The 24,787-nt window shown below is 45.1% G+C and overlaps 1 protein-coding gene across 1 annotated transcript; it reads right to left on the reverse strand.

Moving 5' to 3' along the window:
• Positions 1-925: 925 nt before the first annotated feature.
• SHE (Src homology 2 domain containing E) lies at positions 926-24,751 on the reverse strand. The gene is made up of 7 exons (XM_025397232.1): positions 23,516-24,751; positions 21,175-21,301; positions 10,299-10,604; positions 8,108-8,264; positions 7,514-7,633; positions 3,842-5,927; positions 926-3,704 (listed from the first exon to the last, which is right to left on the reverse strand). The coding sequence occupies exons 1-6, from the start codon at positions 24,104-24,106 to the stop codon at positions 5,741-5,743; spliced, it is 1,488 nt and encodes a 495-aa protein (XP_025253017.1). The 5' UTR covers positions 24,107-24,751; the 3' UTR covers positions 926-3,704; positions 3,842-5,740.
• Positions 24,752-24,787: the final 36 nt, after the last annotated feature.

Here is a 24,787-nt window from a genome sequence, read left to right on the forward strand (position 1 = left end):
CAACTTCCCACCTGGCTAAGTTGTGGCAGGTTAAAATGAGACGCTGTTATGATGAAAAGCATTTGTCCAGCAGCACACCTGGTGCGGAGAGAGTCTATTCTCACTACTTACATCTTGGCCTTTCACAGGGTCAGAATCCAACATTCAACACCCAAACCCTGGGTGCTTGTAAACATGTGTTCAATCTGAATTCTGAAAACCATTACTCTCAATTGCTCGGGTGCTGGTTGGCAGCAGCATTGCTTAATGTGAACTTCCTCTTCTCTTAAACACAGATGGGGAAAAAACAATAGGCACTTGTTCCACCTGGTGGCAATTTACATAAATGTTTAATGGAAGTTAAAAACTTGATACCATACTAAACAGGAATTTTCAGGGGAAAACTTTTTGACAGCAGACTCTACAGTATGCCCTTCTAGGACCTCACGTGAATTTATTTGTGCATTTCCAAATAGGAGCTTCCAACGGGGCTTCTCCACCATTGGCTGTGTATCCAAATCACCTGGTAGAATCTTTTTAAAAATAGGGTTTTGAACTTTGCAACAGACTTAGAGCATCCCACAGATGGCATGGGGCATTTGTATTAATAACAAACTGATAAAAACAGAGGCAGAGCCCAAATCTTCTATCTAGAGAGGGATGAGAACCAGTGCACTTTCGACTCAGGAAGAAATGGGCTAAGGAAATGGGAGTAAAACGTCCCTGTATTACTATTTTACTTGGGAAGAAAAACATAATAGAAGGACTCTAAATGTGAAAGAAGAAAGAAAAGATCGAATTCTGCTGGTTATGTTCCATCATGGTGTTTCTATATTTCATTAATGGTGACTGCAAATGAAACTCTGCTGTCGCTCTTACCATGGGAAGTCTTTTTCTGAAGGAAGATGATTCTCAGAGCTAACTGAATTAAGCAAAACCACTGTAGTTTTCTTGGAATAATGTTTATTTAAAGTTACATTTCAGAGGAAACCATCTTCAGGAGGGCATGAAGCCTGTATTGGCTACTGCAATACAACCAGAAATTTTATAAAACATTTCTGATATAAATTACTAAGGCACTACAGATAGGCACCTATATTACATACAATCTTCAAATATTTTTAAAAGTTGAAACTATGTATTAGTTGATATCTAAAACATTAAAGCCCCTGACAAACTGAACGGCTAAGAACTTGACAAAATGAGATGCCTGTCTCAATGATTCTGTTGCCAGCATATTAATTAAAATACAATTTGAGATTCTAAATTACACGATCCAGCCCTAGTCCACGGACCTTGTGATAGTTGTATCAGGCTTCAAAGCACCCTTTCTGCAGGAAAGGGCATTTTTCAAGATGGCAACTGCTGTGTCATCATTTTCCCCTTTCTGGACTGTATCAGAAATCCTTCAGAAAGCGCTACCCTTAAATGCATAGCTGCTTTTCCCAACTGCAGTTTTCTCTTTTTCCACTAGATGGCAGTAACGCACCATCTTTCTTCACACAGGGTCAGTGGTGAAGGAGGGTAAGTTGAAGAGAAGGCCCACTGCACAGCAGGCCAAGTTTATCTAAGTCCAAGTCGGTGGAGTACAAAAATTAGAAAGGAGAATACAGAAGAGCGATTCTAACCAGGTCATAAGGCCAAACCAGTGCTCGTTATGGAAAAATAGGAGACAACTAATGAACGGGAGATCTGAGAAGGGTTTCAGTGCAATCCTGCTGAGTGTCCAGGGTGTGCAGGGAAGGGAAATGAAAGCGACATCACTGCACTCCCTGGACCCTGGAAGGAGGCAGAAACAAGGAGCTAACCTTTGACTGAAAAGGGGCATCTGATAGAACAGAAACTAACCCCACTTCACAAGCAACTGAAGAATGCCTCACAGTTGTTCTGAGTATCAAGATGCGTCCAGTAATAACAGCCAATAACAGACTAGTAACAGAGTTACATAATCCAATTAACAAATTAGGACAATTTCCCACCCGCCTCAAAAACTCCTGGCTGCCTTATCAACTACCTGTCCACCTCCCCATCCTGCGGCAGAGGCTAGTACACAAATCCCAATTCTGCAAAGTACGGAGACTTCCAACAGCAAAGAATAAAGGCTTTCTAAAATGCTTAAGCAAGTGCTTTGAATAACTTGAAATGTCACTTCTGCCCCCAACAGAGAGTAGGTATATCAATATTTACCTTTTGGTAGACATATTAACATTTCTCCATTATTTTATTCCTAGCTTAAATACACACAAGGCCAGTGGTTTGCAGGCCATCCTGATAGATACAACTATGGCATCAAAGTAAATAACAAGGTCCTTTACTCTCTATTCTTACAGGCCTGAAACTAACCCAATGAACTTGCCCAGTCATCACAAGCAGAGTATTTTTTAAAAGAGGTGTGAGTAAGAACAACACTGACACAGCTCTACGAATGCTAAATTCAAGGCAAATTCACTAAAAGACATTCTTCTCACGAGAGAATATCCTGGGAGATGGAGTAACTCAAAGCAATGAGGACTACAGGAAAATACTTGTCTCAAGACAAAATGACAAAAAGCCAAAGCATTCAGAGCTCAGAGAACATGTCACAGAGCTTCAGATCAGCTGGCCAGGGAGGCTTAACAAGGAAGCCATTAGGGACACCCTGCTGGGCCTAATTGTTTTTAGAACATATGGAACTTTGTGCCACCACACAGCTGTGAACTCCCTGGCTTTTGTCAGCTTGTGTCACAACCTCAAGAAGAAAACAGTAGCTCACTAACCCCCCCACCTCCCACTTCCCACTAATTTACTGTATTTCTTCTTATAACCTCCTGTACAACTGTAAAGCAACTGGACAATATATAAACCCTGCCTCTCCTCTACTTTTAATTCTATAAAGAATATAGTATGACTTGTCACAGAGAAATAGTATAGAAGCAGCACAATCCTGAGCATATGATAGAAGCTCAATAAATACTTAATGTATCTGGCCTGTTTTCAAAATGTTACTTCATTATACATTCATCACAGTTGCTGGGTATGGGCCAAAAATCATTTAGTGCACAAAGAAAAATTGTATAAAGCTTTTAGCATTTATTAAAATTAGAATAACTGCTGTATTCCCTTTGTAGAATAAGGTTAAAAGGTTTCATTTCTAGAATGTTAAACTACAAATAAGTTTAACACAATGAATAATTTGTATAAAAAAGATAATAAATATTTGTTGAATGGATGCTGAAAAAACCTTTTAAAATCTTACACTAAAGATATAGTAAATGAACCAATACACATTTAAAACATTCTATCAGTATCTGAAAAAAACATTCCTTTTGGTTGGTCGGTTGCTTGTTGAGACACGGTCTCAACTCTGTCACTCAGGCTGGAGTGCAGTGGTGCGATCATGGCTCGCTGCAGCCTTGACCTTCTGGGCTCAGGTGATCCATCTACCTCAGCCTCCTGAACTGGAACCACAGGCATCCACCACCAGGCCAGGCTAATTTTTTTTTTTTTTTTCCCGAGATGGAGTTTCGCTCTTGTCACCCAGGCTGGAGTGCAGTGGCGTGATTTTGGCTCACTGCAACCTCTACCTCCTGGGCTCAAGTGATTCTCGTGCCTCAAGTGATTCTCATGTCTCAGCCTCCCAAGTAGCCGGGACTACAGGTGCCCACCACCATGCCCAGCTAATTTTTGTGTTTTCAGTAGAGACGGGGGTTTCACCATGTTGGCCAGGCTGGTCTCAAACTCCTGACCTCAAATGATCTTCCTGCTTGGGCCTCCCAAAGTGCTAGGATTACAGGTGTGAGCCACCATGCCTGGCCTAATTTTTGTATTTTTTGTAGAGGTGGGGTTTTGCCATGTTGGCCAGGCTGGTGTCAGAACTCCTGACCTCAGGTGATCTGCCTGCCTCAGCCTCCCAAATTGTTGGGACTACAGGCATGAGCCACCACACCCAGCCTACATTCTTTATTAATAAAATCACTGTGTTCCAGTGAAGAAAAGTTCCTCTTAAATTTTTAAAATCAAAGATCACACAACCTTTTGGCTGAGATCTTATCTGAATAAAGCAGCAAAAATTTACTAACCTCTAAATCTTATAGTTAAATATAACTAATAACTAGAAAGGTATATTTTCCTAAAAAATTAACCAAATCAACATTTTGTGTGTATTTATAAGCTACAAAGGTTAACTTTTGATTGATGACAGTCAGTACATTTGTATATGGGGCAGTTTTGAGACCCAAGTGACCAACCCCAGAAAACAGACACATCTGCTGAATTTTAATTCTGGAGCCACTCACCATAGTACTCTTCTCACAGTATGCCATTCCCATGGTTTCTTTTCACAGTAAATAAACCGGTGATACAAGCTCATGATAAATCACAAAGATTCTAATACTATGAATCTTAAGTAACAGTATTTAAGAGAAAACCTCCAGGTCTTTTCAAACACTTCTGTGAAGGACAAGGCAGTCTGTTCAGTACAGAATGACAGAATCTTTGTGGCCTTTAGAGACCCAGTTCGTACAATCAGATTTCAGGGTTATATTTCTTAAAAATTTACTACAAACACAAAGCAAATCTAATTGTAGAGACAAAAATTAAAAATTATTCCATAGCAACTAAAATGCCCAATGATGATGAAACAAAAGACACAAAAGTTATACATAATGAATTCAGTAACAAAACAGTTGTGGAGCTTTGCAAATTTCCAGAATTTTCAAATTCAGAAATGCAATCTTTGTTGTACCTTTTATTCTATAATTCAGAATTCTAATAATGATGCCAATGCCTAACAATATTGGTGATACGTAAACCTGGGGGATCTTCCTATTTATGCTTATCTCATTGATTTGCTAAAAAATGAGAAAATCCATAGAGATTGAGAGAACACACACTTTCTTGGAAAGGCTGACCAACAAAATAATCCTTAGGCCACACTCTGAAGTTGTGAATTTCCATGAACTCTAGAGCTGAATTAGGACCTCTGAGGGAGAAATACAACCTTCTTGCCCGTCATTCACATTTTCTACTGCTCATTTATTTCCCCAATAATGAGTCCGATATAACATACTCTTCCAGTCCGCACCATCGTGTGAAAAAGCCACGTGGATTTTCTGTTGGTTTGTTTAGAGACCAGGTATTCCAGGTAGTAAGTAGGCACATTTCTGGAGAACTCTGATGCTCCTGAACTCTTGACTTAACTTTCCTGAGGGTCACACCATAAAAAGAACACCAAACTCGAGCTGGAGGCAACAGCTAAATCATGATTTCTTATTGTAGAACTACTTAGCAAGGAAACAAGGGACAGGTCAGAAACAAAGTGTCATGGAATCACTTTAAGACCAAAGACTTGGCCAGGTGCGGTGGCTCATGCCTGTAATCTCAGCACTTTGGGAGGCTGAGGTGGGTGGATCATTTGAGGTCAGGAGTTTGAGACCAGCCTGACCCACATGGTGAAACCCCGTCTCTACTAAAAATACAAAACAAAAAATTAGCCAGGAGTGGTGGCGCGCACTTAATAGTCCTAGCTACTTGGGAGGCTGAGGCAGGAGAATGGCTTGAACCCAGCAGTCAGGGGTTGCAGTGAGCCAAGACTGCGCCATTGCACTCCAGCCTAGGCGACACAGCGAGACTTTGTCTCAAACAAAACAAAAGACTCCGACTTTTCAAGGAAGACTCCCATTTTCTAGCAATTGCTAGTCCAGCCTTGTCCTCTGAGATGCTGGTTGTGCGCTGATGGTGCCCTTGCAGGTGCCAGAGGCCCAGGGCTTGCAGTGGCTGAACCTTAGTGAAGCTTGCTGTGCACGGGGTAGAGTAAAGTCATGTGTTCTGCCCCTTTGAAAGGCAACTTTTCATTGGAATAATAGTGTACCACTTCAGGGATGCTGTCAAACACAGCGCTTGTCTGATTCAGTGTGTATTTGTTGTCTTTGGTCTGAGCCACTATGATGTGGACACATCCTTGACTAGTCCTAGAATAAAAATCAAGGAGGAGACATGAATGAGTGGGCAGAGGATCCCTCCCCACTGGAAACAATTGCAGCCAGATTCACACTAAGTTGGTAGGTTCTCATCCATTCCCGGAATGGTTCTACACACACAGAAATGCATCTGACACTCTAGTGGAGCTCTCAGAAATTTCAGTCTAAATGCATGTAATCCTTGAGTGGTTTATCCTTATTACATATGAGTCATCAGGTACTGGAACAAAGAAAACAATTAAAAAGAATGCCAAGTCCCTTCTAGCCCTCAAATTGCAAAACCCGTGCTTACACCCAAGCACGAGGCTACTAAGGTGAGACAGAAACTCATCTTCGGCTGGGCATGGTGGCTCAGGCCTGTAATCCCAGCACTGTGGGAGGCCGAAGTGGGCAGATGACTTGAGGTCAGGAGTTCAGGTCCAGCCTGGCCAATATGGTAAAACCTCATCTCTACTAAAAAATACAAAAAAAATTAGCCAGGCGTGGTGGCAGGCACCTGTAATCCCAGCTACTTGGGAGGCTGAGGCAGGAGAATCACTTGAACCCAGGAGGCAAAGGTTGTAGTGAGCCGAGATTATGCCACTGCATTCTGGCCTAGGCAACAGTCAGACTCAACCTCCAAAAAAAAAACCAAAAAAACCTCATCCTTCTCACCACAGCTAAAAGGACATATGTAAGGGTTCTTCTTCCCTTTTTTCCCCAAAAAGGACACATAAATAATAATAATAACCATTTCCTCCCCTCGCATCTGGAAAGACCATTCCTGGTTGTATAAAATGAAAGCTGGCACAGAAAGCTCAAAGATTTAATCCACAAGCACCAATTTCAGGAACACAGTCGAGCTATTCCTGGTATTGTATATCTGGTGGCCTATCCCATTTTCTGAGCCATATTGCTCAACTCCCCCGCCCCACTCTGTTCTTCTCCAGCCTGATTGTTTCAGCTGCAGGGGCTCAGCTTCCTCAGGAAGGAAATGCTGTTAGAGCTCTTGACAATGATCCTCCAATATAGGGCCACTGAACTCACCGAGCAGTGAGAATTTCCATCATACACACTCCACCAGGCCTACCAGGCAAAAGTGAATTTTCTGTGTACGATCAGACAGGGGGAGCAACAGGCAAGTTAGTATTTCCTTCTTTACCAGAAGAAACTGGTGTCAAAATTGCAGTTGGCATTTTGACAATCATTGGGGATCTTTATTTATTAAAGTCCCCAATACTAGGCAATAAAAGAAAAATGACTGTACTACCTGTTATAAATAATTCTTTTCATCAGGAAGTATTTCTCTACTGAGAGGACCTACTCCAGATTAGGTAATGTAAGGTACAAATTGACTAATGCACAAAGATAATGCAATAAGACCTTCATTATCATAATAGATAATGGAGGCATTTACCCAATACCAATTTTGCATTCTCATCCGAGTGTCTCATGTTCCATTGTCCAAACAAATGCCTCTTATTTTCTGCAATGCACACTCCTGTGAACCACCTTCACAGTATGTCTTTTTTGACTAGAAGACTGTCACACAGTGTTCCTTCCCCTTGGAGATGAGGAAAGCCATGGGGCTTACTTACTTTAGGGCAATGGAGTACCTGCTGTTCCCTGATTCACTATTTCGAACCAGGTAACCAGCTTCTTTGCAGGGCTGTAGTCGACTCTCAGCCTCAGCACGGCTGATGGCACCATGATACCAGCTGAAAAATGGGGGTGGAAGAGGGGAAGGCACCATGAGTGTCAAAATACAAATCCAGACTGGGCATCGTTCCATAAAGCGTTGTTTGAAATGAACTTCTGGCAGAGATGCAACAGCCTGAACTAGATCCTGCTTCACATTCAGAACAGACAAAATGCAGATCTGGGTGATCCCGGATCACAAAGCCTATCAATCATACAAGAGTGAGTTAACGGCGCTAGTGTCATTTCAACAGTTTTCACTCTCTACAGAAGAATAAGATTTACAATGAGCTTGTTGAGATGCAGTGCACTTTCCATTTTGCACAATGCACTGGGCTTTGAAGATGGTTTTTCATTAAAAGCCCCATCTAGGCAACTATTCATTAACAAAAATAATCATGTGAAATGGGCCAGTGTGCTCCCTGATACAAATCTGTCAGTAAGCTCCCAGCTGTTACAAGGGTCTGTTACAAGGGTCTGAGGAGGAGACTCACGGCTGCTTCTCCAGGGGCAGGCCCGGGTCCACTTTCTCCCCCTCACTGTGGTCCGAGAGGGCTGGCTTCAGGATCTTCTGGGTCCAGCTCTTCTGCCGGTGGTGCTGCCTCACTGTCTCCTCCCTGATGGAAGGTCGCTCAGCTCCTTCAAACTGGACTGGAAGAAAGACTCCAATTAACATCGCAGGCCACTGGGGTGATCCATGTAAACTCCAAAGGAAAAAATCCTCTTTGCCTGCCTTGGCTCAGGAAATAAGCATTTTCCCCCTTTAACGATAATATACTTCAAATTACCCTGGCTAGCTGAGCTCCTGCTGTCTTTGATATCTTATCACACTGCTAGCATCCCACATACAGACACTTTTTCTGTAAAATATTCATCAGTATAAAACAGTTTTAGATTATGAGAGGAAACCACTTTAATATATTTCAACATGGACTTTCAAAAAACTTGTGGTTTTGCGGCCAGGCACGGTGGCTCATGCCTGTAATCCCAGCACTTCAGGAGGCCACAGCAGGCGGATCACAAGGTCAAGGGATCAAGACTATCCTGGCTAATCTGGTGAAACCCCGTCTCTACTAAAAATACAAAAATTAGCTGGGCGTGGCGGCACGTGCCTGTAGTGCCAATTATTGGGAGACTGAGGCAGGAGAATCACTTGAACCTGGCAGGCAGAGTTGCAGTGAGCCAAGATGGCGCCACTGCACTCCAGCCTGGCAACAGAGTGAGACTCTGTCTCAAAAAAAAAAAAAAAAGGTCAAACTACTTGTCGTTTTGCTATGTTTAGAATAAAAGATTAAACATAGTTACAGGTTGAATCCTTGCAAGAATGTGTACCATCCTATAAAACCAAACCAACAGTTTTTAATATGAAATAATAAAGCAAAAAGAAAAGACAACTCAGAAACAGAAAGAGACTACCAAATACTACATCTGAGATGCCATGACACCTAGGCTGGACAGAAGGAGATGAAACGACAGCACCTGGTACAGGACTGAGAGATGAGCAGGTACCCGAGAAGGTGACTCAAATCAAATGAAACTGACTCCAGGCTGGGCATGGTAGCTCTTGCCTGTAATCCCAGCACTTTGGGAGGCTGAGGTGAGAGGAACACTTGAGCTCAGGAGTTCAAGACCCACCTGGGCAGCATAGTGAGATCCCATCTCTAAAAAATTAAAGAAAAATCCGGGAGTGGTGGTGCACACCTGTAGTCCCAGCTCTTTGGGGGGCTGAGGTGAGAGGACTGCCTGAGCTCAGGAGGTTGAGGATGCAGTGAGCCATGATTGCACCAACGCACTCCAGCCTGGGTGACAGAGTGAGACCCTGTCTCAAAAAACAAGAAAAAAGACAAAAACTGACCCAAATGCTTGCTATCAAATATATTACCTTCTCCCTTCACATTGGTTATACTTTTTTTTTTTTTTTTTTTGAGACGGAGTCTCACTCTGTCACCCAGGCTGGAGTTCAGTGGGGAGATCTCAGCTCACTGCAACCTCCACCTCCCGGGTTCAAGCAATTCTCCTGTCTTAGCCTCTCCAGCTGTAGCTGGGACTACAGGTGTGCGCCACAACACCCAGCTAACTTTTGTGTTTCTAGTACAGATGGGGTTTCACCATGTTGGCAGGATGGTCTCCATCTCTTGACCTAGTGATCCGCCCACCTCGGCCTCCCAAAGTGCTAGGATTACAGGCATGAGCCACCACGCCCGGCCTGGTTATACTTTTGTATTATTATTATTTTTGAGTCAGAATCTTGCTCTGTCGCCCAGGCTGGAGTGCACTGGCGTGATCTTGGCTCACTGCAACCTCCCTACCTCTTGGGTTCAAGCGATTCTCCTGTCTCAGCCTGCCCAGTACCTGGGATTATAGGTGCCCGCCACCAGGCCCAGCTCATTTTTGTGTTTTTAGTAGAGATGGAGTTTCGCCATGTTGGCCAGGCTGGTCTTGAACTCCTGGGGTCAAGTGATCCACTTGCCTTGCCCTCCCAAAGTGACTTGGATTACAGGCACAAGCCACCCACCCAGCCAGGTGTGTTCTTCCAATGGTCATTTCAGGCATTTCCAAAACAGCTGCACACTGAGAAGAGAAAGGAATATAAAGGTACCCACAAGGAAAAAAACAAATGCCGGGCCGGTGCGGTGGCTGGAAGCCTGAAGTCACACTGGGGCGGGCCTGGCCTGGCGCCCTCACCTGACAGAGCCCGCACGATCTGCTCCTTCTTCCACTCCCACGGCTGCTCATACTCAGCCGCGGGCCGCTCGTCGTTCTCGGGCAGCCGGCTGTCAGGGGGCCGTGCCTTCCCCTCTGCCCTGGGCCCCCCTTCTGCAGGCTCGTAGGGAGTGTCGTACAGCTGTGGCGGCTTCCCCAGGAGGTCCTTGGAACTCCGTCTTTTGGCCAAGGTCTCTGACTTCAGGCCACCCTCTGCAGGTTCACAGGGACTGTCAAGCAACTGGAGAGCCTTCACCAGGGGATCTTTGGAACCCCGTCGTCTAATTTCTGAAAAACACACACCATACATAATGCCTTGAAAGCAAAGGTGCCGTAAAAGCCTGGTCATTAACCCAATTACCTCAGCACCTCTGTCTGTCTGTCTGAAGGTGGCAGATAACTCCAAGATTGTTCCCTGATGGGCTGATTACTTCTCAGCTGTGTTACAAAAGCAAAACGAAGGTGCCTACAACTTCTTCCCTCCAGCTGCCTGAGTCAGATAATGGGATCCACCTTTTTTTTTTCCTTTGAGACGGAGTCCTGCTCTGTCGCCCAGGCTGGAGTGCATTGGTGAGATCTCGGCTCACCGCAACCTCCGCCTCCTGGGTTCAGGCCATTCTCCTGCCTCAGCCTCCCAAGCAGCTGGGACTACAGGCGCCTGCCACCACGCCCGGCTAATTTTTTTCTTCTTTTTTTGTATTTTTAGTAGAGATGGGGTTTCACTGTGTTAGGCAGGATGGTCTTGATCTGATTTCATGATCCGCCCACCTCGGCCTTCCAAAGTGCTGGGATTACAGGCATGAGCCACCGTGCCGGCTGGGATCCACTTTTAAGGTGGGAGATTACATTTGAAGACAAGCACACCTCTGGGGTGCCACTTGCAGTTTGTAAGTAGTGGCCTCAGGGTAACCTGCTTAAGTTGCAGGTTCTGGTGTCTGCTCTGAGTATAGCTCACCTTCCAAGTTTTTTTATCTTGTCAGGAAGCCCAGATAAAAGAATTGTAATAAAATGGACTGCAAGTCAAAAATGCATTTAATACATCTAATCTACTCAGTATCATGGTTTAGCCTAGCCCACCTTAAACGAACACATTAGCCCACAGCTGGACACGATTATCTGACACAAAGCCCATTTTGTAATAAAGTTTTGAATATCTCATGTAATCTGGCCGGGTGCGGTGGCTCAAGCCTGTAATCCCAGCACTTTGGGAGGCCGAGACGGGCGGATCACGAGGTCAGGAGATCGAGACCATCCTGGCTAACACGGTGAAACCCCATCTCTACTCAAAAGAATACAAAAAACTAGCCGGGCGAGGTGGCGGGCGCCTGTAGTCCCAACTACTCGGGAGGCTGAGGCAGGAGAATGGCGTGAACCCGGGAGGCGGAGCTTGCAGTGAGTCAAGATTGTGCCACTGCACTCCAGCCTGGGCGACAGAGCGAGACTCCGTCTCAAAAAAAAAAAAAAAAAAAAAAAAAAAGAATATCTCATGTAATCTACTGAATGCTGAAAGTAAACACCAGAATGGTTATATGTGACTCAAAGTACAATTTCTACTGAATGCATATCACTTTTGCACCACTGTAAAGGTTGAAAATTGTAAGTCAAACCACAGTAAGTCAAGGACTGTCTGGATATTCAAAGCACTGCTGCATATACACTGAGTTAAAGCATTTATGTGCATCAGTCAGAATTCTTGACTCCTATGCAGTTTCAATAAACTGGGGGAAGCCAGACACATTCACAAATAATATGTATTCGGCTAATAACTCCAGGATAAATCAAAGTAAAAGAAGTGTTACAAGGAAAACCAGTAATAACAACTCAGCAGCTAACATTTATCAATGGTTTAACATGTATGAAGCACTATTCTAAGTATCTAGTAACTTTCACAATCACTCTGCGATTATGGGATATCATTATTTATTATAGAAGAGAAAACTGAAGCACAAAGAGTTTAAGGAAATTGCCTAAACCAGTAAGTGCCAAAGCCTGGATTCAGAAGCAGGAAGTTGGGCTCTAGAAGCTATACTCTTTAGCCACTACACTTGGATTGACTCCAAGTGGAAGAGAAATGGAAGATGAGTTGACTTTGATAGAGAAGGTCATTTCCAGTGGAGGAAGCTGCATGAGTGAAGATATGGAGGTGGGAACGACAGAGGTCTTGTTCCATAATGAGGAGCTGAGAGATGAGTCTAAAGGCCAGAAGGCCACAAAGGAGAGAGGCAATGGGTAGTGGGAGAAGCAGCTGGAAGCATAGGCAAGCCAGGTGCCAAGGTGTAGACATTTTAAAAGTAAGGACACAAAGTTTAGACGGTTGTGTATGTAATACAAAACCATTATAAGGTTTTTTGTTTGTTTGTTTTTAGCAAGGAATAACAATTACATGTGTGTTTCACTGGAAGATAACTCTAACCATGGTGTACAGGATAGAGTAAATCAGAAAGGTACAGTCTGAACTGGGGCATAAAAATAGATGGAAAAAACCAGATGCAAACCAACCAACTACTAGCTAGCTAACCAGCCAGCCAGCCACAGTGAAAAGGAACTAGCAGCACAGGGTGGTGAGCAGCCTGGGGTCAAGGGGCCTTGCCAGGTAGACTTAGAGATGGCTGGAGTCTGGACAACCAGAGCTGGTGATACAGAGTCTACATTATACACCAACAGAAGCATCATTTTTGTGGCTCTTCTAAACGCCCATCAGGAAGCCTTCAAACCATCCTCTACCTGGTCATAGTCAAGGAGAAACTTTCTATATGCAGATATCTCATCTCATCTCTTAACACCTCATAAGCTCCCGACGGTCTACTTAAGAAGTGAAGAGGCTGGGCGTGGTGGCTCACGCCTGTAATCCCAGCACTTTGGGAGGCCAAGGCGGGCGGATCACAAGGTCAGGAGATCGAGACCATCCTGGAGAACACAGTGAAACCCTGTTTCTACTAAAGATACAAAAAATTAGCTGGGCGTGGTGGCAGGCGCCTGTAGTCCCAGCTACTCGGGAGGCTGAGGCAGGAGAATCGTGTGAACCCAGGAGGTGGAGGTTGCAGTGAGCCGAGATAGCGCCACTGCACTCCAGCCCGGGAGACAGAGCCAGACTTTGTCTCAAAAAAAAAAAAAAGTGAAGAACACTCAGAACGGCATAGGAGGCTTGTATGAGTAGGTCACTGTCTTTCTCCCCAATTTCTTGACACTACCCTGCCCCATCTCTCCACAATTCAACGCTTTGCTCTGACCAAGTGGAACTTCTACAGTTCCCTGCATACTACACTGTCTTGAGCCCACCGGTGTCCCGGCAATCTTGCAATCCTTTACAATCTAACTCAGCATCTTCTCCTCTCTGGAGAAGCCTTTCCTGCCCACCTTCTTCTCTGATGCCCCACAGAATTGATCAGGTGCTAAGGCTGGACCAACCCACTCTCACCCTGCTCTTCTCCCACTGCATCCATTTATATGTTGATGCATTTGTATTTTCAATTTGGTGGAGTCTGCCAGGGCAGAGACCACCATATCTTGTTTATTATTGCAGGACATATCATTGTGCTAAATAATGACTGGACGGATGGATGGGAGGAGAGGGAGGGGAGGGAGCTGTAGAATGTCTCCAGGCAGGTGACAGTGTGGATCTGGATGAATGTCAAGGGGTTAACAAATGGATCGTTGTGCATATTGTGAGAATGAAAGCAATCACAAGAGAAAAGGAGGGCAGATTGAAAACGAGAGAGGATCAAAGGCAGAATCTGGGACTCCTTCAGTTAAGGGTGGCTGGAAGGAGAGGTGCCAGCCAAGAAGGCTGAGGGGTCAGGTGAGGAGGAAGAGGCTTAAGAGACCGCAGGGCCGCAGACACAAAGAGTGGAAAGACTTTCTATCTGTAACTTCAAAACAGGCATGGGGATGGCCCGTGGAGAAATACCACTGACTCATTAAGACCTCTATAACAAAAAGAGGGCAACAAATCAGGGAAACGTTATTAAAATCAGGACACCAAATTCAAAAGCGCAAAACTTAGGTACAGGCTGAGGTTATAGTTCTCTGCTGACTAGGGGCCGTCAGCAGCTGTCTCAAATTCTGTGCAGGGACAGCTCATTGAAATCACCTGCGGGCTTTAACGCATACTGCTTTAACCACCAGAGGTTCGGATTTGATTGGTCTGGGGCGCAGTGTGGGAGTCAGAGTGTAAAAATCCCCCAGGTGATTCTAAAGAGCAGCTAAACCTGAGAACCACTTCCACAACTCCTGGGTGCCCATAGTCCCCATCCTGCTTCCTCGTGCTCCGGAGCCCATCTGTCATTGCTAGTCCCATCCTGAGGAGAAAGGTACTGCCTGTGCCTACAACTTTCACATCAGAATGTAGGAGTCGGAAGAACTGTCCCTGGCCCCCACCCCCAGGCCAGGCATCTGGGGTTGTCTGAGGTCAGAGCTGCATCTCCTGAGTTCCTGGACTCTCAATCCTACAGCTTTTCTTCTTCATTGCTTACTCCAAACGGAGATATGGAAAACAAGAAACAAAAACATACTCTGTTCTTGGTTCAATTAAGACAAGGCTGTAATTTTTTTAAAAGGAACTTTTCTAAAGAACTAAGAAAAGGGAAGCAGAAAACACAAAGGAGTTCGAAGGATGAATATAGAATAGAATTTTTAGGTTTCTAATCATAGTTTACATTCAGTTGAGACCATCTGGCACAGGCTGGGGAAACCCTTTCCCAAGGTCCTCGCTGCAATTCTGCCCCAGCTAAACTAAGAAGAAAAAGAGGTGATTCCAACCTTAAGACAGAAGGAGCCCTGCTCACAAGGACATTTTAATACATTTGGATTAAAATGATGTACAGGGTGGACGGGCAGTGTTCCCACCAGGCCCTCCAGCCCACCTCCCCTAAAATAAAATAAAATGATGTATAGTGATTAGAATCTTGAGTTATTACACGTGTTTGAGTTTTTATTTTTGCAATGAGGTCCTTCTATATAGACAGTCTCCCCATACTTAAAGTTCTGGGAGACACACAAAGCATGGAGTTGAGAATGCTTTCTTGCAGGATCCTGGGATTAGGCAAAATCTGCAAACTGCTATCATCTTTTGAATCAATGTTTAATTAGGGGGAGAAAGGGCTTGAGCACAGGCCTCCCCTCCCCATACCACCTGCTCCCTTCAAGGGGAGTAACCTTCCAGTCCATTCCAACACCTGGCTGCCCCCAAACCTGAGGCGCCACAGAAACAGAAACAATCGTGGGGCCGCAAGCCGACCCTTCCTGCAGGGAGAATAGCCCCTGACGTGCAGAGCTGGCTCCAAGAGGAAACGAGCCTGAGAAGGAGGAAATGGCAAGAGGAAGCTACACCCTGGCTGCCGATAGAGGCCATTTACCACAGCAGACAACAGAATGCAGGGGACGGGCAGCAGATAAACACTCATTTGCGCCTGGGGCTGAAGCTCAGGACTGACCTGCACTTACTAAAAACATGCGGTTGGTTGGTGTGAAACATTATACGGGCCCCAAATTTTCCCTTCTCAATCCCCAACTCGCTGCAGGTAATTATGCCATTCACACAAAAACAAGAAAGTCTCAGCAGAAGACTAAGATTTTCTTTTACTAAATTAATTGTAGTTAGCAGTAAGTATTGCCCTATATAGTCCAGAATGCTCTATGAAAATAGAATTGTCTCTGGAGTGTCTAACTCATGGCTGTATCGACTAGGTATACACCTGCTAGGTGTATTATGCCCAGAATCTCACTGATGCCTCACTAAGGCAGTGACAGATGTGTTACCCCATTTTCACAGGTGAATACACGGAAGCCACAGTCATGCAGTAGCTATGGTGAGGCCAATTATTACCAACTCCAGAGTCCATGCCTTATGCTCAAATGATTTCATGTAAAACATTAATTCCAATTTCCAAATAATTTGCCTTTTTCCCTAATCCATTTTAATCCATTTCATGTTTCCAAAACATTAAACTTAGAGCCTCTTAAGACTCTTATTTTCCTTCTGGCATCAGAAACAGGGGTGTTGGGCAATTTTTTACTCACATCTTTGATCAGTGCTCAAGCTTTTAAAATCACTTTAATATTTTCTTACTGAATAAATCTAAACATCTGAACAAAAGCAAGTATAATTCAGAAACCCTGAAATTTAGCAAGGAGAATAAAGACAAATCAAAACCAGTCTTCATTTGCACTTTTTTCCATAAGGTTTTTTCTGTTTAAATCTCAGGCAAAGATGGACATAATTTTTTTTTTTTTATTTTTTATTTTAGAGATGGGGTCTCACGATGTTGGCTAGGTTGGTCTTGAACTCCTGGTCTCAACTGATCCTCCCACCTTGGCCTCCCAGAGTGCTAGGATTACAGGCACGAGCCACTGGGCCTGGCCAGATGGACATAATAGCTTTTTTTTTTTTTAATGGAGACTCAAACAGTGAGGTTCTCTTTTAGATTTGGCTATTTAAACAAACCAACAAAATCATTTGGAAGTAAAAATAAAATTTTAAAAATAATCTTCAACTGGAGCTCAAAAGCTAAAACCACAGCTTGCTGAATGACATGGTATTTTCAGTTGTATAATTTGGACAAATTATTTGATCTTTCTGAACCTAGGTTTCCTCAACCGTATAAAGAAACCCACTTGCATGGTGGCTCACTTTGTGGCTGGCAATCCCAGTACTTTGGGAGGCCGAGGCATGAGGATCACTTGAGGTCAGGAGTTTGAGAACAGTCTGACCAACATGGTGAAACCCTGTCTCTACTAAAAATACAATAATTAGCCAGGTGTGGTGGCACATGCCTGTAATCCCAGCTACTTGGGAGGCTGAGGCAGGAGAATCACTTGAACCCGTGAGGCAGAGGTTGCAGTGAGCTGAGATTGCATTCCAGCCTGGGCAACACAGCAAGACTCCATCTCAACAAACAAACAAAACACTTTACAGGGTTGCTGCAAGATTTAGTGAGGTAATTTGGCCAGGCTGGTACCTAGTAAGCTCTCAATTTACAGCTGTATGACATCAACTAGCCTCATGCTAACTAGCCAATGGGAACTTTTAAAGACCCGTCCAATGCTAACGTTTCAAAGTGCTGGCTAAAACTCCTAATGCTAGACTATGTAGAATATTTCTGCTAAATATTTAGCTAAATATTTTAGCTAGACTAGTTAAAATGTTCCTGTGAATTTAGCAGAAAAACAGAGATTTATATGAATATTGCCTTGTATTCAGTCATATCTTTTTATGAACAATCCTTTGGATAAATCTCAGTGATAATTTACTCATAAATTCATAAATTCTTAACTTTTAAAAGAGCAAAGTTTTGGGGAGACCCAGGGAGCCTGGGTCCCATAGGGATTTGGCCACAGGAAAGCCATGGGCTTCTCTGGGTTTCCTCTGCCCCTGAGGTAGATGCTGGCTCCTATTCTCAACTTCATGGCACTTAATCATGCTTTTCAATGACTTATTTTCTTTGCTGGTGTTAGGTCTGTTTCCCCCTTAGGTTGTGAGGTCCAAGGGCAGAAATCATGTGGGTCTTGTTTCCTGTATGCCCAGAGCTCAGGACAGGGCCTAGTACATAACAAATAAACTCCCAGTAAATATTTGTTGGGTATTCTAAAACAACATATGGGCAGTATTCCACACACCTAAGATACTGTTAAAACCAGACCTGTAATTCCCATTTCACTGGTAGAAAAAAGGCAATACAGAAATGGCAACACAGATTTAACCACTCCACAGTTTAACTGTGTTCATTAAAATCCTTTCCATCTCCAGAAACGCTGAAACAAGTAAAAAAAATCTCTATCGTTTCTCAAGAAAGATGGGAAATTTCTGAACTCGGACTTGACAATCAGGTACACAAGGAGCAAACTGAATAAAAAAGTAAAAGGTTTAAAAAACAAAAAACAAAAGCCCAGCAGCAAATCTTTTATTTCTAGCTTCCGATAAACTCACTTCCTGTTATTCTGTCCAGCTTCTAACCTATGAGTAGAATAAGAGGTAGAGTCTCTACACTGATTTCGAATATTCGAAATGAAGAAACTTTAAAATCCACAAATAAAATTTTTTTAAAGTTAAGAGCAAAGTATACTTAGATCACTAGTTTAGAAAGTAATTTGGATTTTTAATAAATTTGAATTTATTTGCCAATTGAATATATTAATTTTGTATTCCTAAATGAATTTATTTTCAGAAATTGTTTAAAACAGAGCATGGAACTTAATACATCCTCAAATATTAAATGCTAGTGATTATCATTACATTTATTCCATGTTGGACAATTTTGACTTCTGAAGACAACATTCTTGGTTGGGCGGAAAAATGCCTCACTTATGGGTGAAGTTTACGGTGGTTTTGCATATGGCATTTCAAGTGTGTCCTAAACACCATGTGGTGTCGGGGGCAGACCACTCAATGTGGAGTGGGAGATCCGGGTGCTAATTCCTGCTCTGTCTCTTAAAACGTCTCCTGAACACAGGCAAGCCCGAATCCCTTTGATCTTGTTTTTTTTCACCCTGTCACGAGGGGGACAGCATTGTAGTCCCCTAGCTTACAGAGCTCTTGTGGGAATTACATGAAAAAACAAACAAAAAAAACCCCAAAATTATATTCATTTTTATAAAATCACAGCACGTTCCCTCTTATCAGTGCAGCTCTCCAAATAAACAGATGTACGGTATAAACTACCTACTTTAGTTAAAGAAAAAGAATAATAACCCAAGGACAAAGAAAGGTGAATCACAATTAAGCATAAAACTAAGAAAATCCTTTTCCTCAATTTTATGTAAAAGTAAATCCTTTACCCTATTCCTTTCAAGGCTCTGATGTTTTTTAAAACTCTGACAGTTCATTTTCACTTCCTTTCATTCACAGATTTCATTAGGGGTCACAGTCCAGTGACCTTCAGGGTCACAGCCTGGCCAGGGTACACCCTCCCCACACGGACTGCCTTATCTCTGTAAGCAGAGAAGCAGGAAGCGGAGCCAGGCTTTCCTGTTCCAGCTCGTTTTCATTCTGAAGCCTGTCTTGGCCCTTCCAGTGTGCTGCCGCTACCCTCTGCTCAACTCGTTCTGAGACTATACTTACAGAACCTGAGCTTGACAGCTCTTCAATCGGTTCTAAACAGAAGGGACAGAGTCCTTCATGTGGGACCAGTTACTCTTCCCAGGCATGAAACCCACAAGATTCAAATAAGGCTCCCTTGAGGCAGCACTCAGCAACTACATTTTTCATTATGGATAGAAGAATGTTTAAGGAAAACTAGGTGAATACATAAAGTTCACAAATAACTCTATATTATTTCTGTTTAAGTATCATTTATATCAACTTAATTATGACTAAAAGGGAAAAGTTTGACACTAAGAATGACAGAGTGACTGCTTAGCTCACAAACTGGAATTGTTCTGACTTGAAAAGTTATGAGATTAGTCTTTGGTTTTAGGTGGTTTGCCTTGAATGGCTTGGTTTACAGCAGTGTTTTTTTTTTTTTTTTTTTTTTTTTGAGACAGAATTTCACTCTTCTTGGCCAGGCTGGAGTGCAATGGCACGATCTCGGCTCACCATCACCTCTGCCTCGCGAGTTCAAGCGATTCTCCTGCCTCAGCCTCCCGAATAGCTGGAATTACAGGCATGCACCATGATGCTGGCTAATTTTTTGTATTTTTAGTAGAGACGGGATTTCTCCATGTTGGTCAGGCTGATCTCGAACTCCCGACCTCAGGTGATCCGCCCACCTCGGCCTCCAAAAGTGCTGGGATTACAGGTGTGAGCCACCACACCCGGCCAGCAGTGATTGTTAATTATTGCTTAGTAATTAAACTTTTGGCTCCAATATTGTAGAACTTGAGAAAGTCTTCTACTACAAAATGCAGAATCGCATCATATTTGCATTTTTTTTTTTAAGACAGAATTTCATTCCTGTTGCCCAGGCTGGAGTGTAATGGCATGATCTCAGCTCACTGCAACCTCTGCCTCCCAGGTTCAAGCGAATTCTCCTGCCTCAGCCTCCCGAGTAGCTGGGATTACAGGCATGCATCACCATGCCTGGCTAATTTTGTGGTTTTTTTTTTTTTTTCAGTAGAGACAGGGTTTCTCCACATTGGTCAGGCTGGTCTTGAACTCCCGACCTCAGGTGATCCTCCCACTTCAGCCTACCAAAGTGCTGGGATTATTGGCGTGAGCCACTGTGCCTGGCCTTTTTTTTTTTCCCCCGCTTTGTCGCCCAGGCTGGAGTGCCGTGGCGTGATCTTGGCTTGTTGCAACCTCCTCCTCCCTGGTTCAAGTGATTCTCATGCCTCAGATCCTCAAATAGCTGGGATTACAGGTACGCACCACCATGCCCAGCTAATTTTTGTATTTTTAGTAGAGATGGGGTTTCGCTATGTTGGCCAGGCTGGTCTCAAACTCCTGGCCTCATGTGATCTGCCCACCTCTCTCCCAAAGTGCTGGGATTACAGGTATGAGCTACTGTGCCTGGCCATGCTTGCATTTTTTAATAGATTAAACTCCCTTAAGTATGTATTAGATCCTTGGTAAGATGTATGACTCCCATTACGAATGTTAAAGCTTCTGAAAGTGGCCCCAAAAATGTATATAATCATGTTAAAACTGAACATCACATTCTGAGCAAATCTGCACTCATAAATGTCACCTTGCACAGAACTAGAAAAACTATAAAGACTCCTTTAAATTCTAAAACTCTGAAGGATACTAAATCATAAAGGAAGTTACCTAGTCTGACATTAGTTTGGGGTCTAATTTCTGTTTCTTCAAGTCAGCAGGATCTGGTTAAATTGTTTTATCCCTCTTCCCCAATAGACACGGGTTGCTGTATTACAACACTCTGAGTGTGAGATTTCAGTCCCTATTCTGCAGAGCCTGCTTACAAACCTGTTATCATTTGTTGTGCATCATATGGTTCCATGTAACCGTCGTTCTCTCCAACTCTCTCTGCATCCCTTTGACCCTTCGTCCGTTTGGCATCATAAGGGTCAGCATAGTCTTCTAAAATGATGACCTGTAAAAGAACAAGAGAGGACAGTTGCTAAGGGCCACCATAAACCAAAATGGCAATGGTATCAAAATGGCTACTGACATCTCCTGCATCTCCAAAGAGGTCAAAATCTCTACAACCAGTTCCAGATAGCTTTTGCACTTGATTATGTGTCCCAGTTAGACAAACACCTGATTTTTTTGGTTGTATAGTTGATTTGCAACAATTCATCTAAACTCTTTCACTTATCCCCAAGGCTCTTTACACCTTCCTTTATTTCCCCAAGCAGTAAAATATTTTCTGGGTTAGAGGGTGGCAGGGGTGGATGTGGGGAGTGAAGGGTACCCGTGGCTTTACAGCAAAAAGGGTATGTGGCTTTACCATATACCCTATGAATTGAGTTTTTCAAACTTCAATCCGCTGAGCAGTACAGTCATAATGAGTCAGTCAGTCATCCACCAGCACTGGCTAGGCACTGTGAGGGAGTCAAAATAAACCTAAGACGTGCTTCCTGTCCTCAAGGAGTGGATCACAGCTCCAAAGAGACAGGCTTCATAAATGAGAAACAGATCAGTACTAAACAGTATTGTACGCGTTCTTCGTTCAATAATTCACAGGCAAATTGACTGTCACAGGCTACAGACCAGATAGGGTTTTGATCCCTATCTGGGATCTCCTATTTTGTTTCAGAAAGCATCTGTCTTTCCAAAAATAGAAGGTGCCTGAGGAGGTGATGTGTGACAACATGGGTGACAACACCAGAGGTTAGGGAACCCTTCTCAGGGAGGAAGCTCCAGGCCCTGCTCCACAACCTCCGTTACATTCTGCAAAGAGTTTAGAAATAACACTGGAGTTGGTGAGAATTCAGATACATGAGGAGGAGCGAAGAGGAGGAAACAGCCTGGAAATAGCCTCAGAAACCTCAGACATCCAGAAGTGACAACCATAAAAATAACCAGACAACCACTGCAAGGGACTGTGACTGCGGCTGCCATTCACTTAACCAACATTTATCTTGACTACCCACCATGTGTACTGCAGTTGCAAGATACAGTGAGGAACCTAAGATGATACTCAGCCCTTGGCTTCAAGGTGATTATGATCTAGTCACACAGTCAGGTGGACCACTGAATAACATATGAGCTGGGTCCCCGTCCCATCTTTACACAGCTCTCCACTCAGTGCCTGGCCCAGGGTGGGCATGCTGTATTTACAGTATGAAAAAATGGAGGAGTAAATAGAAGTGCTCAATGCAGACATACATAGCATGTGTTATGGGCTCTTGACTTCATACAGGGAGGTAACAGGTTTGAAGCCAGGGCAAGAGAATATTAAAGCTCCCATGTTAGGAAATGATCGCCTGGACCGGAGTCTGAAATCTCGGTTTGAGCTCTTTTCTCTTCCCGTTTCACATCGAAGAGAAGATAAAAACAACCAAATCAGACCAACTCAACTCAGCAAGAATGGATGGAGTCCCTTCCTATGTTCACACTCCTTTTCTTAACTTTTCCACACTGGACAGCACCCAAAAAACCTCCAGTGTGTCGGTCGCAGGACACATCCTCTCTTCTCATCTGTAATCTCCTTGAGAGCATTTTCTTGTCATATTCTGTATTCCCCAAAGTCTCTGATGCCCTGTGCCCCTTTTCTCATATGGTTGCTGCACCACAAATACCCATGGAATGAATGAAAGGGCAGCAGTCTTGGAGACTTGCTGAAGCTCCGAGGAGCCCTTTACTCGGTGGAACTGCAGAAAATGATGGAACTTCCAAATCAGTGGAGAAGGCGGTTGGTCAACCCATTTCCTGAAGCTTTGAAATGCATACTTCACAGTTGAGATGTCACCATTCCTTATGTTCAAGAAGCATAAAAGTCATATACAAGTCTAGCTTTGCAATTCCCCTGAATATCAAAATTAAAATAAACTACATCTATAAAGGGGTCAAATGTAACCAAACAGGAATATCTCATTCAACGACTCTTCTAAACTGCTAACAAAATTCAATGGCTAGTACATTTCTGCAAAGCTCCCCACCCCTAGAATAAGAATTTTTCAAGAATTAAAAAACAGTCTAAGAATTTTAAATGGTCGTTTAGAAGTTCCCGAATTGTGGAGAGAGAAAGGACCTTAGGAAACCTATCCTCACCGCCTCTTAGGTCTAAGGAAGCTTAGGGCTTAGCAGGTGCCCCGGGCTCCCCTTCAACTGAGAAGTGGTCCAAGGGAGGCTGTATTCTTACCGTGTCTTGCTGCTTAATAATCTTGCTCTTGTCCAGCTCTGGCCCCAGGGAGGAAGGGGAAGAGGACGCGGAGGAAGAGGAGCTGGAGCTGGAGCTACTGCTACTGGGATAGTTGCTCTTCCCGTTCTTCTCCTGAGTGTCCACCTTGATGAGCCTGTTGATGTAGGTGCTGCAGCCAGAGCTCTTGGTCGCACCCCGGTGAGGCTCCTCCTCTGTGGCCCGGGAGTTTTTGCGGCCCTTGCCCGCGGCGGCCTGAATCAGACCCTGCAGGCTGTCGCGGGACAGCCGGCTGTCCTTGGGGCCGACGCCGGCCCTGCCGCTCCCCAGCTCGGCCGCCGAGTTCTTGCGGCCCTTGCCAGGACCCGGCCCAGCGCCGCCCGCCTCCGAGTTCTTGCGCAGTTTGCCGCCGCCGCCCCCGGGCTTGGCCCGCTCCGACACGGTCTTCAGGTTCAGGGGGAACTCCTTGAACCACTTAGCCGCCATGAGGGGGCCCGGGCCGGCTCGGCCTAGGAGCGTCGCGGCCGTGGAGGAGGCGAGCGAGGAGGCCCAGCCCAGACACGCAGAGGCGCCAGCGGTCGGGGGCCACTGCATTCCCCGTGACTCGGGCGCTGGAGGCCGCGGCGAGGCCCCGCGACGGCTGCTCCGCGCGCACCCGTCCGGCCGTCGCCCACGCCCGGCAGGGTGGGGTCCTCACGGCCCGGGGCGCCGAGCGGGCGGGCGCTAGCCTCTGCCCCGGACACGGCAGGCGACAGGCACGACGCACGGGGGCCCCGCCCGGGCTCGTCTTCAACGCCTGCCCGTCCCGAGGACACCGTGGCTCTCGGAGACAGCGAGCGCCGGGGTCTTCCCCCTGCTCTTTGCTCCCGCGGTGGGAGAGGCCAGGCCCACGGAAGCCCCCTGCGGCCCAGCCCACGCTCCCAGGGACCAGAGGGGACCGAGCGGAGGCGGCGGGAGTGTCCTCGGCGCCGCGACAGACGGTGGACGGACGGCGGACGGCCCATCAACTTCGCGCGCCCCTCCCCTCCGCGGCTGGCGCCTCCCAGCCCCGCCACCTCCTGCCCACAGCCAGGGGCGGCGGGGTGAGCGCCACGGGAGAGGCGGGTCCGAGGCTACGAGGTTGGGAGAAAGGGGCGGCGGCCGCACGTGCGAACCGGCCGCGCCCCACTGTGCGGAGAGCTCCCTGCTGCCGCCGACAGCCTGCGTCTGCACGGAGCCGGTCTCGGCCGGGCGCTGCCTTCACACGCGCCCAGGAGTGTGTCACGTGCGCCGCTC

This window comes from Theropithecus gelada, chromosome 1 (genome assembly GCF_003255815.1).
Source record: "Theropithecus gelada isolate Dixy chromosome 1, Tgel_1.0, whole genome shotgun sequence".
NCBI classification, from domain to species: Eukaryota; Metazoa; Chordata; class Mammalia; order Primates; family Cercopithecidae; genus Theropithecus; species Theropithecus gelada.

Bases quoted from the DNA above. Each gene is read 5' to 3' on its own strand.
- SHE (XM_025397232.1), bottom strand. From the start codon at position 24,106: ATGCAGTGGCCCCCGACCGCTGGCGCCTCTGCGTGTCTGGGCTGGGCC. The intron at 21,302-23,515 runs GTAAGAATACAG...GTTCTTTTACAG, and splicing joins TTATTAAGCAGCAAGACACG to GTCATCATTTTAGAAGACTA. The intron at 7,634-8,107 runs GTGAGTCTCCTC...CCCATTTTTCAG, and splicing joins CTGCCCCTGGAGAAGCAGCC to CTGGTATCATGGTGCCATCA.